The 15,982-nt window shown below is 38.5% G+C and overlaps 1 protein-coding gene across 2 annotated transcripts in view; it reads left to right on the top strand.

The window, feature by feature from the left end:
• iars2 (isoleucyl-tRNA synthetase 2, mitochondrial) overlaps positions 1-15,982 on the top strand; it is a 105,991-nt gene that overhangs the window by 3,035 nt on the left and 86,974 nt on the right. For both annotated transcript variants that reach the window (XR_011886813.1, XM_072265078.1), the window contains exons 4-11: positions 1,548-1,696; positions 1,777-1,826; positions 1,904-2,013; positions 4,607-4,697; positions 5,917-6,032; positions 6,383-6,552; positions 10,765-10,855; positions 14,279-14,430. Coding sequence is in view for 1 of the 2 variants with exons in the window: in XM_072265078.1 (XP_072121179.1) it covers positions 1,548-1,696; positions 1,777-1,826; positions 1,904-2,013; positions 4,607-4,697; positions 5,917-6,032; positions 6,383-6,552; positions 10,765-10,855; positions 14,279-14,430 (929 nt within the window). In the remaining variant the exon portion in view is untranslated. The remainder of the gene's footprint in view (positions 1-1,547; positions 1,697-1,776; positions 1,827-1,903; positions 2,014-4,606; positions 4,698-5,916; positions 6,033-6,382; positions 6,553-10,764; positions 10,856-14,278; positions 14,431-15,982) is intronic.

Raw genomic sequence — 15,982 nt, 5'->3', positions numbered from 1 at the left:
CCAGCTGTAAGATTGGGGTTTGATACCTGCCACTGTCAATAAGGAGTATGTATATTCTCCCCATGACCAAGTGAGTTTCCTCCAGGTGCTCCAGTTTCTTCCCATATCCAAAGATGTACAGTTAGATTACTGAGTTGGGAGCATGCTCTGTTGGTGCCAGAAGCGCAATGATACTTATCGGTTGCCCAGCACAATCCGCACTGATTTTATTTGACACATCAATGCATTTCCCTGTATGTTTTGATGTACATGTGTCAAATTTTTAAAGATAATTGCATATTATGCTCACTATAGCAAATAAGTTTTCCAGATGAAGGGACCAAAACTGCACAATATTCCAGGTGCATTCGTACTGTGGCTGTATACAAGTTTCAGTAGGACTTTGTACTCAAGTTCTCCACCGACTAATCATTTGTCATTATAATTATTTTTTGCATCGGTAAGTTAGATTTTAGTAACTTGTAAAGAAGACACCCCAATCCCTTTAAACTTCAACATTTTTCAGTCTCTCACCATTTTAGAAAATGCCCAGCTTTGCTTCCTTTTTTTTCCCCTGTAGTGAACAACATCATTGTGCACTTTGTACTCTATCTGCCATGTTGTTGATCACTCATTCAGCATGTCTATATCCACTGGAAGCTTCATTGTGTCCTCGTTACTGTTTACATTTCCATTTGGTTTCCTATCAATGACAAGCGACAGCCTAGATGCTCTCAGACAGGTTATTAGTCCGTACAACTCCCTGTGGCATCACACTAGTTACGACCTGCCTGCCATCTTGAGAAGGATCCAACTCGCAAGATACACCAATTTGTATGTAGTCCCTTTGTTCAGCCAGCTCCTGCTTGAGACCGTATTAAAAACCCAATACGTATATCCACTGGTTCCACGTTGCTTACTTTGATATTTTCTCAAAGAACACCAGTAAATTAGTCAAAGATATTTCATTTTCTTAAAAATATGAAGATTGGTCATTATTTTCAAAGTTTTCTGATTTCATGTCATTTATAAAAGAGAGGAGCATTTTCCCAGTTTCTGAACTGTTGGTGTAACAGGTCAGTGATTTTAGAAAATATAGAATTTTGGAAGATCATGATCAGAGAATCCATTCTAGTATGTAGGTAATATGGTCCATGAATTATTTCTAAATTGTGAACAACTCCTCAGCTACCAAGGAATATGTGACAACTGTTTGACCTGTTTTATGCAAGATTTACGAATTGTAACGGTGTAAAATTGTAAACTGGTTGTTGTAAATTTAAAGCCAATTGACAAAAGCAATGCCATTGCATTTTAATTTCCAGTAATAACCTTCATTATTTACATACATGTTGGACGCTTGAACAGAAGCTGGCCCGTGCAACTTCATCATTGTAAAGTAGACATAAACTTGCAGCAATGATCAGATTGCAGTTTAAGACACTATTATTTTGAACCTGTACAGAGAGGTCCATGCTCTCTCCATCTTGTCCTTATCACTGTTCACACATGTACTTGCATTTACTCCTTGTTCCTCAGAAAATCTTTATACAAATTTTATCTTGCAGCCAGAGAATTTGCAGAAAGAACAATTGAACGCCAACGTGCGGCATTCATCCGATGGGGTGTGATGGCAGATTGGGACAATTGTTATTACACTTTTGACAAGCAATATGAAGCCAAGCAATTAGAAATTTTCCACCAAATGTTTGACAAGGTATTACTGTTCTTGAAGGTTTCAAATATTGCCCAATGTGTGATAAAATTCACAAGATTTATTTTGCTTCTTTCCTTAAGGGCTTTGTTTATCGAGACTATAAACCTGTATTCTGGTCACCTTCCACAAGGTTTGTAACTTATTTCTTTGGAGTTCAGTTTGAAATTGAAGTAATGAGTTAATAAAATTTGTTATTTATCTGTGTAGGACAGCTTTGGCCGAAGCTGAGCTTGAATACAATCAACAGCATGTTAGCCGATCAGTGTATGTCAAGTTTCCTCTCTTAAACACTCCTTCCAAATTGACTTCTGCAACAGGTATGGAATGTGTTAGAGAATTGAAGTTTTAATTTTAAACTTTGATTTAGGTCGGCGTAGTGGTGTGACTTTATGAAACACCACAGTGTTAATTCTTGATGGAGACAAAAATAGGTGGAAGGGAAGGTCACTATTGCATAACTGCATTTGTGGGATGTGTGATAAAATGTTCAGTGTTTACTAATGCAAGTAACATCAGGCTACCAATGATATACAATCTATCCTTATTATATGCGGGGGATACGTTCCTCAAAGTTGACGCATAATGTGAAATCGCATAATGTGAATAATTATTTAAATGGAGAAAATAGGGATGCATTCCAGAGGGCTTCCTAAATATGTTTTATCTGTAATTTATTCACATTTTTATACCAATACGACACAAAAGCAGTACTACAAGACCACATTTATATTATACTTAATCAATTTGAGGTAATATTCAATGTAATAAATCATAGAAAGTTAACATCCGAGGGAGTACAGTACTCACCAACAGTGGCAGGTGTGTTTGCTCCGGGAGATGAGTAGTTGTTGTGGTGTCGGGCAGCTTTAGGTGGATGGTTGTGGTAGTCAGGATAGTATCAAGCACAGCAACGGGTGAAGAAAGACTCACAGAACTCTTAGAACTGCCGGCAGCAGAAGATTACAGCGATTTGCATAAAATGGTGAGGGTTGTTTGCTTGGCAGCATTTTGTTTTAAATTTGCTTGTAGGGAAGAAGGATTGATGGCAGGGAACGACTGAAATGCTGACTCCGTTCTAAATGTGGGTCCATGTCCATCGCTATTTGTGCCAAGTGTTCCAACTTCCACTATTCCCTCACCATTGGTAAACTCCCGGGATTTTCAAAATCGTCTGTTGCTTGCAGCGTCTGAGAGAGAGTTCGCTGTAAAAAAAAAAAAAAAAAAAAAAAAAAAAAATACGCCTTGAATGTGGATCACACCAGTTGAGTGGTTGAATCAGCGATGTTGTGTTAGGCAGCAGGAAATGCACTGTTATGTTAGGATGAATGCTGTCCAAATGTTTAGGATGGGCTGGTGCATTGTCAAGCAATGAAAGAACTTTAAAGGCAAGATTCTGTTCCTGGCAGTAGTGTCCCAGAGCTGTGTTACCTTTCAGCTGATGCCATGCTGGTTATAATTTCCAACTTTTTTTTCAAGTGTTAAAGTGGTTCTCTGCCACTCGGCTGATGGCCCAAGACATGACATTGTACGCTTAGGAGGCATAGTTAAACATTTCAAGCGCAAAATCACTGCACCATAGGTAAAACCAACAGACGTTTAAGATCGTGCATCCACACCTTGCCAAAACCAATGCGAGAGTGGCAGGAGTGAGATTGTGAGGTGCGCGTACCTGACTTGTATTGGCGGGAAAGCGGTGCTTCTCATCCCAACAGTGAGACCGTGAAGCGTGCGCACGTGATTTGTATTGGTGGGAAGGCAGTGCTCCTTGCATAACTGTGAATTTTGGATGCATATAACGAGATGTTGGTAGAAATCGGTTTGTCGCATAACTGTGAATCCGCATAGTCTGAAGATACATATAACGAGGATAGAGTGTATTAGTATTAGCATATTATAGGTAGCTTGTTTGTATTTGCTTTGAAGAACAGGAGCTTGTTAAGTTACTGAACACAAGAACATGGGCTTGATAAGTCATTGAGCAGCTGAAAATAATTGGCAAGACCAACTATTCATACAAGTTTGATGGACGTACTTTGGAACCAGGTTTATTATCGCTGTCTTATATGATGTGAAATTTGTTGTTTTGCAATAGCATAGTGCAAAGACATAAAGTTACTATAAATTACAAAATAAATTAATACTGCAAAAATAGGAGTTATGAGGTAGTATGTTCATAGACTGTTCAGAAATCTAATGGCAAAAAGAAGCTGATTCTGAAACACTGAGTCTGGGCCTTCAGGTTCCTGTATCTACTCACTGATGTTAGTAACGAGAAAACCTCAGCAGCTTAATTGTTGGAGAAACTTTTTTTTGCGTCCTTTCTTGTCTATTGCCTGTTGACTCTTGCCATTTGAATAAGGTCAAAACCTAACATGGCTGTACGATCCACAGTTGCATAAAGTACTGATACTCACCACTTTATACTTTATTTAATATATGTTCAAATAAGGAAGATGAGTAGTGGTTACCAGATTTTTAGAACGTATACCTTCTCTTTCTATCTGCAAGCAGAGTGCAAATCACCATCTCGAGTTTTTTTTTCCCCAAGTCAAGTCAAGTTTATTGTCATTTCGACCTTAAGCTGCTAGTACAGTACACAGTAAAATTGAAAGTGTTCCTCCAGGACCCTAATTTCCATAGCTACTATTTGTTTTATTTACTAACATGGAAAGGTACAGAGATTCCTGTTAGTGCCTTCTTCCTCATTCAATATTTTTTCAAAAATGCATTGTTTTGGGCACAGTACTGATTATGTATATTTTTCTTATACTAGATTATCAGCAGGAGGGGGAATAAAACCTACCCATTAGTATGATGCATCTTATATCAAGAATTTCAGGTGATTTTTAAAATCACCTGCTGTTGATTTGCCTTTCCCTGGTCAGGCTGAGCAGTTATTCTTCCTTTCAGAGAATGCATCCCCTGTTTCTGCACTGATATGGACAACCCAACCTTGGACCATACCAGCCAACCAGGCGGTTTGTTACATGCCAAATGCCCAGTAAGTTCCAATATTTATGAATCATCACATGAATATGATAACAAACTTCCTTAAAATGGATGCAGCTAAGTCTTGCAGTGAAGTGGACAGTTGTCTTTATTTCTCTCATCCAGCCTGAAGCTTTCTGTAATATATCTTGAATTTCTTGACCTTTTCTAATAACCTCATTTTCTAATAGAGAGCAACAATTTGACTTTACAGTCTTTTGTGGGCAAAGATCTAAAGGAGGTGCAAAATCAAGATTAAAGTAAAATTTTAATAACAACTAAAATATTGACATGTACCACAGAAAAGGATGTATTTGAGCTGTTTGTGCTAATGCACAAAATGCTTACTACTTAAAATTTTCTTACGATAACTTAAAAGTTCTGAGCCTCTTAACAGTTCCTGAATTTTAGTGAAGTGAACTTTTCATGTGCATTGATATTAAAGTCTAATAAAAATTACCTATCACATATTGAGAGGCCTAGATAGAGTGGGTGCGGAAAGGATGTTTCCTATAATGGAGGGGTCTAAGGCCAGAGGGCATGGCCTCAGACAAGAAGGACATCCTTTTAGAACAGAGATGAGGAGGAATGACTTTGGTCAGATGATAGTGAATCTGTGCAATTAATGGGCACAGGTGGCCTGGAGGCCAAGCTATTGGCTATATTTAAAGTAGAGGTTGATAGGTTCTTGATTAGTAAGAGTGTCAAAGGTAATGGGGAGAAGGCAGGAGTATGGGATGAAAGTGATTATAAATCAGCCATGGTGGAATGGCAGAGCAGACTCAATGGGCCAAAATAGCCTAATTCTGGTTCTATGTATGTCTTTTGGTCTTATTGACTGAAGATCTGTAATTGCCCCTAGTTCCATGGTAGAAATTTTAAAAAAAGTTACAGATGCTGGCAAGCTGAAATAAAAACAGAAAATGCTTGCATTGATGTTGTTGTGTTCTCTTCTATAACCTTGAAAATAACATAATTGAGTTCTTCAGATCACTGCAGTTAAATATTTTATTCTGAATGGAGTTTTATTAATATACTTTTGTAAATTCTGCATCTAACCATTCAACATTCAACCTGCTGAATGCTTTCTTTGCTCTATTTTTGTTCTGTTTATTAGAGTGATTGGAATAACTGATTTAGTTTTGTTAAATTTAAGATTTGGTTTTATTACAAAAGCTAAGTTGATTTGTAATATTTGAAATGAGAACTTTGCTATTTTTTTTGGTATGCAGGTACTCGCTAGTGAAGTGCTTAAACACAGAAGAGCTCTACCTTTTGGGTACAGAATGTATAGACTCCATGGCAGCTACTCTGGGAACACAGTTTGAAATTGTTCAGATGGTCAAAGGTAAAAGATTTTAAAGTAATTATTCCTGTATTTCTTTGTCACTAGAGATTATACTGCTTCCATATTATATCTGTTTAAATTGTTCCATGTCCTTTTCATTTCTTTCCCTATTCCTGGTCTGCAGGTGGGAATGCTGTGGTTACAAATTCTGTGATTTTACAAATGTAAACTTGGGTAGAAAGTTTTAAGTATATGAGATTTCCCCATCCTTGGCTATGCGGAGGCGAATTGAACTGTCCATATTGTTATTTAATGTGACACTGATTAAATTGCCGGAATGGTTTCATATTAGGATATATATGAAAAGTATTTAACATTTTCTTGTAATCCTATAACTTTTCCAAATTTAGGTTCTGATTTAGTGGATGGAGTTTGTAACCACCCCACAATTCCAGGACGACAGTCTCGACTTTTGCCTGCTAACCATGTGACAATGCAGAAAGGCACAGGATTGGTCCACACAGCTCCAGCTCATGGAATGGACGATTATAGTGTGGCTTCGCAACATGAACTCTCTGTTGTAGGTTACAGATAAAATACAATCACTATTAAAAGGGCTAATAATGTTGGCACAGACACAGCAATATTACTCAAATGCCTTCTTCAGTGATCTATTTCAATGTTTAGTCAGTGAAGACAGGATTGTGAGAAATGTGATTCTGCTCCAAGATTGAGGGGTGGGAAAAGGGTGTTATTGGCACGGCACAATAACAGGGAGAGAAAGGATGTGCATTTCTTTCACACTTTTCAAGACCATGGGTTATTCTGAAGTGCTTACGACTAACAGTATTCCTTTAAATGCTGAAAACATGATGTCACTTTGCTTATGAAAATGTCCCATAACCATACTGTATGGATCAGATTATTTCCTTTATTCAGTGCTGTTCGATGTAGCATAATTGAACTTTTTATGCCCCATTAATAGGGCAGATAGGGCTTCAGTTAAATGTTTCTGGAAGGTGGTAGTTCCAATAATCCAGTTCTGGTGTGGAGTCCCACCCAAGTGCTTTGTGCTCAAACCATCGCTCATTTCATTTTTGGTTCAGTTAAGACCATATGACATAGGAGCAGAATTAGGCCATTTGGCCCATCATGTCTGCTCTTCCATTCATTCATGGCTGATCCCTCTTTTTTTTCTCCTCAACTCAGCCCCACTCTCCAGCCTTTTCCCTGTAACTTTTGATGCTGTGTCCAAATCAAAAATCAAGCTCTGCTTAAAATACACCCAATGACCTGGCCTTCACAGCTGTCAGTGGTAATAAATTCCACAAGTTCACCACCCTCTGTCTAAAGAAATTTCTCCACATCTTTGTTTTAAATGGATGCCCCTCTATCCTGAGGCTGTGTCCTCTTGTCCTAGACTTGGCAACCATGGGAAACATCCTTTCCACATCCACATGTCTAGGCCTTTCAACATTCGAAAGATTTCAATGAATCTCCTCTCTTTCTTTCTTTCTTTTTCAATCTTTTTATTAGTTTCAAGAACAAACACGATACAAAAAAGTACATAATAATTGGGATTGTGTTAATTGATAATAATTATTATGGTTTACAGTCAGGTAGCACGTAGTTAGAAACATCCCAAAATCACACAGATTAACAACAAAATATAGAAAGAGTATACATAAAATATAAAATATCATTAAAAAAAAAGAAAAAAAAACCCTAAATAAGAAAACTACCCAAACTGAAGAAAACTACGGAGAAAAAAAAAAGAAAAGGGCTATTATGATATCTCAGATAAAATCAATAGTGTCGCTACTTCCGCTCCTCTCCCTATATATTGAAATCACAAGATAGATTGGCAAGGGACAGATTACATCATGTGGAAGTATTGAATAAATGGTCTCCAAGACTCATCAAATTTAATAGATGGGTCAAAAATAACACTTCTAATTTTTTTCTAGATTTAGACAAGGTATAGTTTGAGAAAACCAATGAAATGTTGTAGGAGGATTAATCTCTTTCCAATTCAATAGTATAGATCTTCTAGCCATTAAAGTAACAAAAGTGATCATCTGACAAACTGAAGGGGTCAAATGATGTTTTTCAATCATTGGTAAACCAAAAATGGCAGTAATAAGATGAGGTTGTAAATCAATGTTCAAAACAGTGGAAATAATATCAAAAATATCGTCCCAATATTTCTTCAATAAAGGGCAAGACCAAAACATATGAGTTAATGAAGCTATCTCTGAATGACATCTATCACATACAGGGTTTATATGAGAGTAATAACAAGCTAATTTATCCTTAGACATATAAGCCCTATGTACAACTTTAAACTGTATCAACGCATGTTTAGCACAAATAGAGGAAGAATTAACTAATTGAAAAATTTTTTGCCATTTCTCAATAGGTAAGGTAAGCTTAAGTTCCCTTTCCCAGTCATTCTTAATTGTATTGGAAACATCTGGATTTATTTTCCTTACCATATTATAAATAATTGCTATTGAACCTTTCTGAAAAAGGTTTAAATCTCCTCTCATCCTTCTAAATTCCAGCGAGTACAGACCCAGAGCTGTCAAACGTTCCTCGTATGATAACCCTTTCATTCCCGGAATCGCCCTTGTGAACCTTCTCTGAACCCTTTCCAAAGCTAGTTCATCTTTTCTTAGATGACAAACCCAAAGCTGTTTACAATACTTAGGGTGAGGCCTCACCAGTGCCTAAAGCCCACATTTGTACTAGAAACCCCTTGAAAAGAATGCTGACATTGCATTTGCCTTCCTCACCACCGATTCTACTTGCAAGTTAACCTTTAGGTTGTTCTACACAGGGACTCCTAAATCTCTTTGCAGCTTAGATTTTTGGTTTTTCTCTCCATTTAGAAAATATTCTGCACATTTGTTTCTACTACTAAAATGCACGACGATGCATTTTTCAACATTGTATTTCATTTGCTACTTTCTTGCCCATTCTCCTGTACAGCATAAAAAGAAGTGGTCCCAACACCAACTGCTGGGGAATGCCACTAGTCGCTGGCAGCCAACCAGAAAAGGACCCTTTTATTCCCGCTAGCTGTCTCCGACCAAACAGCCAATGCTCTAACCGTGCTAGTAACTTTCCTGTAATACCATGGGCTCTTAACTTGGTAAGCGGCCTCATGTGTGGCACCTTGTCAAAGACCTTCTGAAAGTCCAAATATAGAACATCCACTGCATCCTTTTTATCTATTCTACTTGTCATCTCAAAGAATTCCAACAGGTTCGTTGGACAAGATTTTCCCTTAAGGAAACCATGCTGACTTTGTCATATCTTGTCCTGTGTCACCAAGTACTCCATAACCTCATCCTTAACAATTGACTCCAACATCTTCCCAGCCACTGAGGTCAGGCTAACTGGTCTATAATTTCCTTTCTGCTGACTTCCCCCTTTCTTAAAGAGTGGAGTCACGTTTGCTATTTTCCAGTCCTCTGGTGCTGTGCCAGAGTCCAATGATTTTTGAATAATCATTACTAATGCCTCCAGAATCACTACAACTAGCTCTTTCAGAACCCTAGGGTGCAGTTTGTCTATCCTGAGTGACTTATGTATCCTTGGGTCTTTCAGCTTTTTGAACACCTTCTCCCTTGTAATAGTAATTGCACTCACTTCTCTACCCTCACACCCTTCAACATCTGGCACACTGCTAGTGCATTCCACAATGAAGACTGATGCAAAATACTCATTTAGATCATCTGCCATCTGCTTGTCCCCCATTGTTTCTCCAACCTCATTTTCTAGTGGTCCTATATCTACTGTCATTTTGCTGTTTTGAGTATTTCTTTGCTTTTGGAATACATCTATCCTGCACCTTCCTCATTTTTCTCCCAAACTTGTGCCATTGCTGCTCTGCTGCCATCCCTGCCAGCATCTACTTCTAATTTACTTTGGCCCACTCCTTTCTCATACCACTGTAATTTCCTTTACCCCACTGAAATACTGCAAAGTCAGGCTTTACTTTCTCCCTATCAAATTTCAAGTTGAACTCAATCATATTGTGATCACTGCTTCCTAAGAGTTCCTTAACCTTAAGCTCCCTAATCACCTCTGGTTCATAACATATTATACCGTTTGCCTCAAGATTCAGGGGGGAAGATTTAGGACGGAGGTGAAGAGAAACACTTTTTCCCAGAGAGTGGTGAATCTCTGGAATTTTCTGCCCAGGGAAGCAGTTGAGGCTTCTTCACTAAATATATTTAAGATACGGTTAGATAGGTTTTTACGTAGTAAGGGAATTAAAGGTTATGGAGAAAAGGCAGGTAGATGGAGCCGAGTTTACAGACAGATCAGCCATGATCTTATTGAATGGCGGGGCAGGCTCGATGGGCCGGATGGCCTACTCCTGCTCCTATTTCTTATGTTCTTACCCAATCCAGTATAGCTGATCCCTTAGTAGGCTCAACAACAAACTGCTCCAAGTTAAGAGACTGAGGTAGTGAGCAATCTGTGTCAGCTTTAGATAGAAGCCGGGGATGTGAATGAGGTCCACTGCTAGGGAAAAGAGCTAACAAAAGATTATAATAAGTAAAAGTAGGGATACTTTTCTAAGTAATTCACACCTGCTCCACCATTCAACAAGTTATTATTGATCATTTGTCTCTAGCATGCTGCTCTACTTAATCTATTTCCTTATCCCTGAATACTCAAAAATCTATTTGTTCATTGATCAAGGTTATTTCCATTGAAGGCAATTTTTGCACCTCTTGTGTTGGATCTCAAATATTTTCATTAATGTTCACTATTTTAGGACAGTTTAGTGGATGAAGATGGTGTTTTCACTGAAGCAGCTGGATCAGAACTTCAGAATAAATTTGTCCTCAAAGAAGGAAATGAAACAGGTTAGCATTACTTTTGTGTAGAATGCTTAAGGAATGTAATTTAGTTATTTTAAAATTTTGTTTTTCAGTAATTTAGAGATATAAATGTGAGCTATACTAATATGGAAGGTTCCAGATATTCATCATTATTATGTTGCCTTAGCTTAATTGGTTAAAATGGTGGATATGAAGGTAGACTGATGCCAATGAGGACTTGGTGCCTTTTATTTCATTACAATAAATGGACTAAGGTTTGTGGTGTTCCTGGCAATGCAGGAGCTAATGCTAAATGCTAAGAAACAACTTGAATAAAGAAAGAATATAAATAAATCCAGGCAGGTAGATTTGCTGAGTAGTAACTCAGGCACAGGGTAAGGGTGGTTTATAACTTCCTCCAACTCTTAAGATGTCATTGACTAGTTTGCTGATTCTTCTTTCAAGACTTGCGCTGAACTGATAGCTAGTTGGGTGAAATCTGGAATTTGCCTAATGACAATTTCAAACAGTAACTAGCTACAACAAGATAGCATGATATTTTGGGGAAGAGGGAATGGCAGAACAAATTTTAAAAAACAACAAAGGCTCTACTCTTATTTTGCTGTAATCTTATAAATAATTTTCATTTAAGATATTGTTGTCTCACATTGCTCAACATTATTTGACCATATGCTGTTTCCAGCTTGAAAAACGCAGAAAATAAGAAGTATTTCCAATGATAATGATAATTGATGGGTGTTTTTGTCTAACATGTAAAGAAGTACCCAGCTTGTGCCTTTGTTCCGCCTGCGATGGAATATTAGAGCTTACAAGTTGTCATTGTAAGGAAATATGCAGATTAATGCAAGTCTTTTCTATTTACAAACATGAGAAAATCTGCAGATGCTGGATATCCGAAGCAACACACAAAATGCTGGAGGAACTCAGCGGGTTAGGCAGCTTCAATGGAAAAGAGTAGACAGTCAATGTTTCTGGCTGAGACCCTTATTCAAGAGTTTTCTATTTGCTTCCATCTCAGTTCTCTGTGATCTGAGGTGACTGAGAGAAACATAGAAAATAGGTGCAAGAGTAGGCCATTTGGCCCTTCTAGCCTGCACCGCCATTCAGTATGATCATGGCTGATCATTCAACTCAGAACCCTGTACCTGCCTTCCCCCCATACCCCCTGATCCCTTTAGCCACAAGGGCCATATCTAACTCCCTCTTAAGTATAGCCAATGAACTGGCCTCAACTGTTTCCTGTGGCAGAGAATTCCACAGATTCACCACTCTCTGTGTGAAGAAGTTTTTCCTCATTTCGGTCCTAAAAGGCTTCCCCTTTATCCTTAAACTATGACCCCTTGTTCTGGACTTCCCCAACATCGGGAACAATCTTCCTGCATCTAGCCTGTCCAGTCCCTTTAGAATTTTATATGTTTCAATAAGATTCCCCCTGAATCTTCTAAATTCCAGCAAGTATAAGCCTAGTCGATCCAGTCTTTCTTCATATGAAAGTCCTGCTATCCCAGGAATCAATCTGGTGACCTTCTTTATACTCCTTCAATGGCAAGAATGTCTTTCCTCAGATTAGGGGACCAAAACTACACACAGTACTCCAGATGTGGTCTCACCAAGGCCTTGTACAACTGCAGTAGAACCTCCCTGCTCCTGTACTCGAATCCTCTTGCTATGAATGCCAGCATACCATTCGCCTTTTTCACCGCCTGCTGTACCTGCATACCCACTTTCAATGACTGGTGTACAAGGACACCCAGGTCCCGTTGCACCTCCCCTTTTCCTAATCGGCCACCCTTCAGATAATAATCTGTTTTCCTGTTCTTGCCACCAAAGTGGATAACCTCACATTTATCCACATTAAATTGCATCTCCCATGAATTTGCCCATTCACCTAACCTATCCAAGTCACCCTGCATCCTCTTAGCATCCTCCTCACAGCTAACACTGCCGCCCAGCTTCGTGTCATCCGCAAACTTGGAGATGCTGCATTTAATTCCCTCATCTAAGTCATTAATATATATTGTAAACAACTAGGGTCCCAGCACTGAGCCTTGCGGTACCCCACTAGTCACTGCCTGCCATTCTGAAAAGGTCCTGTTTATTCCCATTCTTTGCTTCCTGTCTGCCAACCAATTCTCTATCCACATCAATACCATACCCCCAATACAGTGTGCTTTAAGTTTGCACACTAATCTCCTGTGTGGGACCTTGTCAAAAGCATTTTGAAAATCCAAATATACCACATCCACTGGTTCTCCCCTATCCACTCTACTAGGTACATCCTCAAAAAATTCTATAAGATTCATCAGACATGATTTTCCTTTCACAAATCCATTGAGGCTACTGTAGGACTCATAAATGGTACTAAAAATTACCAGGTGATGTGTGATGTGACTGGGTTGGTGGGAAGATAATTTAGGAGGTGCTGTGTTTCTTTTGTTGTTCACATGGGACTTCATTGTGCACCCAGTACATATTCTTGAGGTTCTGATACTGTCCTGTTTATCCCATGGCCACATGGAGTAGTTAGAGGCCAGGGAATCTTAGGAGTAAGTGCAGATATACCAAGGAGGCTTTGAAAATAACCTTGAAGCCTTTGCTGGTGCAGGGTTTCGACCAGAAAATTCCAATTCCTTTCATTCAACAGCTGCTGCTGGACTCACTGAGATCCTATAGCAGATTGTTTGTTGCTCTTTGAATCCTTTCCTCTCTCTACATGTTAATCTCTCCCTGTAACACAGCTCAGAATAGAGTGTAAGTTTTGGGAATCTGGTGTCAGATGAAGTAAATAATGAGGCCTATCAATTGGAGCTAACTGAATGTATTAAGGGTATCACTGATTTATTTATCCTGCAATTGTCAGTGATTTCTCAGTAAACAGTACAAGTTTCAGAAGCTAATAGAGCAGACATCAATGTTGTCTAGTACACCTGAGTTTTGTACTGGGTTTGAAGTCTTAATCTTCATTTGGCTAGAGTGTGCTGCTACACAGGTGAATTTTGTCACTGACTTCAGGTGGTTCCTGAAACATGACAAGTGGTTTACGTTTTCCAGCGCCTCACCAAGGATCTTTATTGTTGGGAGATATGTTGTTTACTAGAGTGAGATCAGGAGAATAACAAGTAAATATTGTCCAAGAGGCTTTGGTAGGTTAATTGGCCACTGTAAATTGCCTCTGGTTGTAGTAAATGAATGGTTGGAGGGGTGGTGCGTGACATTTGATCAGAATATTAGAGAATAAAAAGAAGGTTAATGTAGAGAGTTGGCAGTTTGAAGGATCTGTTTCTCTGCCATCTCAATGACTAATAATAAATTCACATCAAGAACTCGAGTGGTTATTATCAACATAATAGGAACATCCTACTTTAAATTTGTTGCACAGATGAAAATTGTGTATGGGTTTTAATGTGAATACATTTTTATGAATTTACTTTCTGAATTTTATTACAGTTATCCAAATGTTGCAGGGATCAAAAATGTTATTAAAGGAGGAAGATGTACAACACAGTTACCCGTATGACTGGCGGACAAAGAAGCCAGTGATTATCCGTTCCAGTAAACAATGGTTCATAGATACTGGAAGAATTAAGGACCGAGCCCAGGTAATATGATCATATTGAAACTGAATTATTAAAATTATCAAAATTTGTAGAGGTGTGGCTTGTACCTATATTTTTAATATGTAGCTTGTATCATGGTGGTTATGTTCCTTTTCTGCAATGACAGCAGTTGACACTCTTTATCTAAGTTTGCATGAGCTATTCAACATTGTTTTAAAAATTGCTTCCTGGGTTGTTAAAGGAGAAATAATGCAGTTTTAATCCAGACATGATCAGCTTTGATGTTTACATTAAATGTAAAGAAAGAACTTTTTGTTTAGCTGTTTATCAGTGAGAATTACACAAAGAAGAAACCAATAACAATATTTACAATGGAAAGCAGTTACAGTTCAATAACTAAATGTAAGGGTATAAAAGCTCTGGTCCAAATGGATATGCTTTTGTGCACTTTAGATGTTGGGGACGATGTATTATGTAGACCTATTAAATTTATATTAAAAATTGGGAAAAATTAGGAAAAATGCCAGAGAACAAATGGGCAACTATGAAGATGCTGCAAGGGAGATACTGTATTTTGATGGGGTAGGAGTTTTAAAAAACTGCTTGGTTTCAAGATGAATGACTAAGGGCAGTATAATTCTTTGATGTTTTATGCAACCTTAAGTCATTTTCCATGTGTGCTTAAAACTTGTAAAATAATTGAATTTGAAATTTCTAACATTTCTGTTACAATAGGGTATCAATTTTTAGTTGAAAGAAGCAGAATATTTACTGTCCGATCTCTCAAAAGCAGAGGTGGAGGTGTGTGCCTCATGATCAACTCCTCTTGTGCACAAATAAATCAGTGTCATCCCTTTTCTGCTCACTAGACCTGGAATATCTTGCAATTGAAATGCCGTCCATTTTACCTGCTGCAGGAGATTTCAGCGATCATTTTAATAGCAGTGTACATTCCTCCTCAGGCCAATGTCAGACAGGCTCTAGATGATTTGAGCAGTGGGCTCAACGTGCACGAAACAGCATATCCTGATGCCTTCACTGTCATTTTGGGGGATTTTAACCAGGCCAGCTTGAAAGAGTCACTAAATAATTACCATCAACAAATCACTTGTAATACCAGAGGAAATAGTACACCCCCATCAAGAGTAACTACCATGCTATTCCACACCCTCACTTTGGAAAGTCTGATCACCTGGCTGTACTTCTACTCCCTGAGTATAGGCATTGACTGAGAACTGCAGCACCAGTACTGAGAACCAAGAAGGTAAGGACAAGGGAAGCACAGGAGCGCTTACAGGACTGAATCGGTGAATTGGACTGTATTTAGGGATTCATCTTCCAATCTGGATGAGTGTGCCACAGTTGTTACTGACTTCATTAAAACCCATGTGGATGTGTGTGTGCATACGAAAACTTGCTGTACAGTTTCAAACCAAAAACCATTGATGAACCAGGAGTTTGTTGTCTGCTGAGGGCTAGATCCGTAGCATTTAAGTCTGGTGACCCAAGTCTGTACAAGAAAACCTACGGAGGGCTATTTCAAGAGCAAAGAAATAATTCCAAGCGAGGCTGGAGGTGACATTGGATGCACAAC

The sequence above is a fragment of the Mobula birostris genome, chromosome 8, assembly GCF_030028105.1.
Source record: "Mobula birostris isolate sMobBir1 chromosome 8, sMobBir1.hap1, whole genome shotgun sequence".
Lineage (NCBI taxonomy): Eukaryota > Metazoa > Chordata > Chondrichthyes > Myliobatiformes > Myliobatidae > Mobula > Mobula birostris.
The sequence above is the reverse complement of the archived record's forward strand: the minus strand, read 5'-3'. Positions and strand labels throughout refer to the sequence as shown.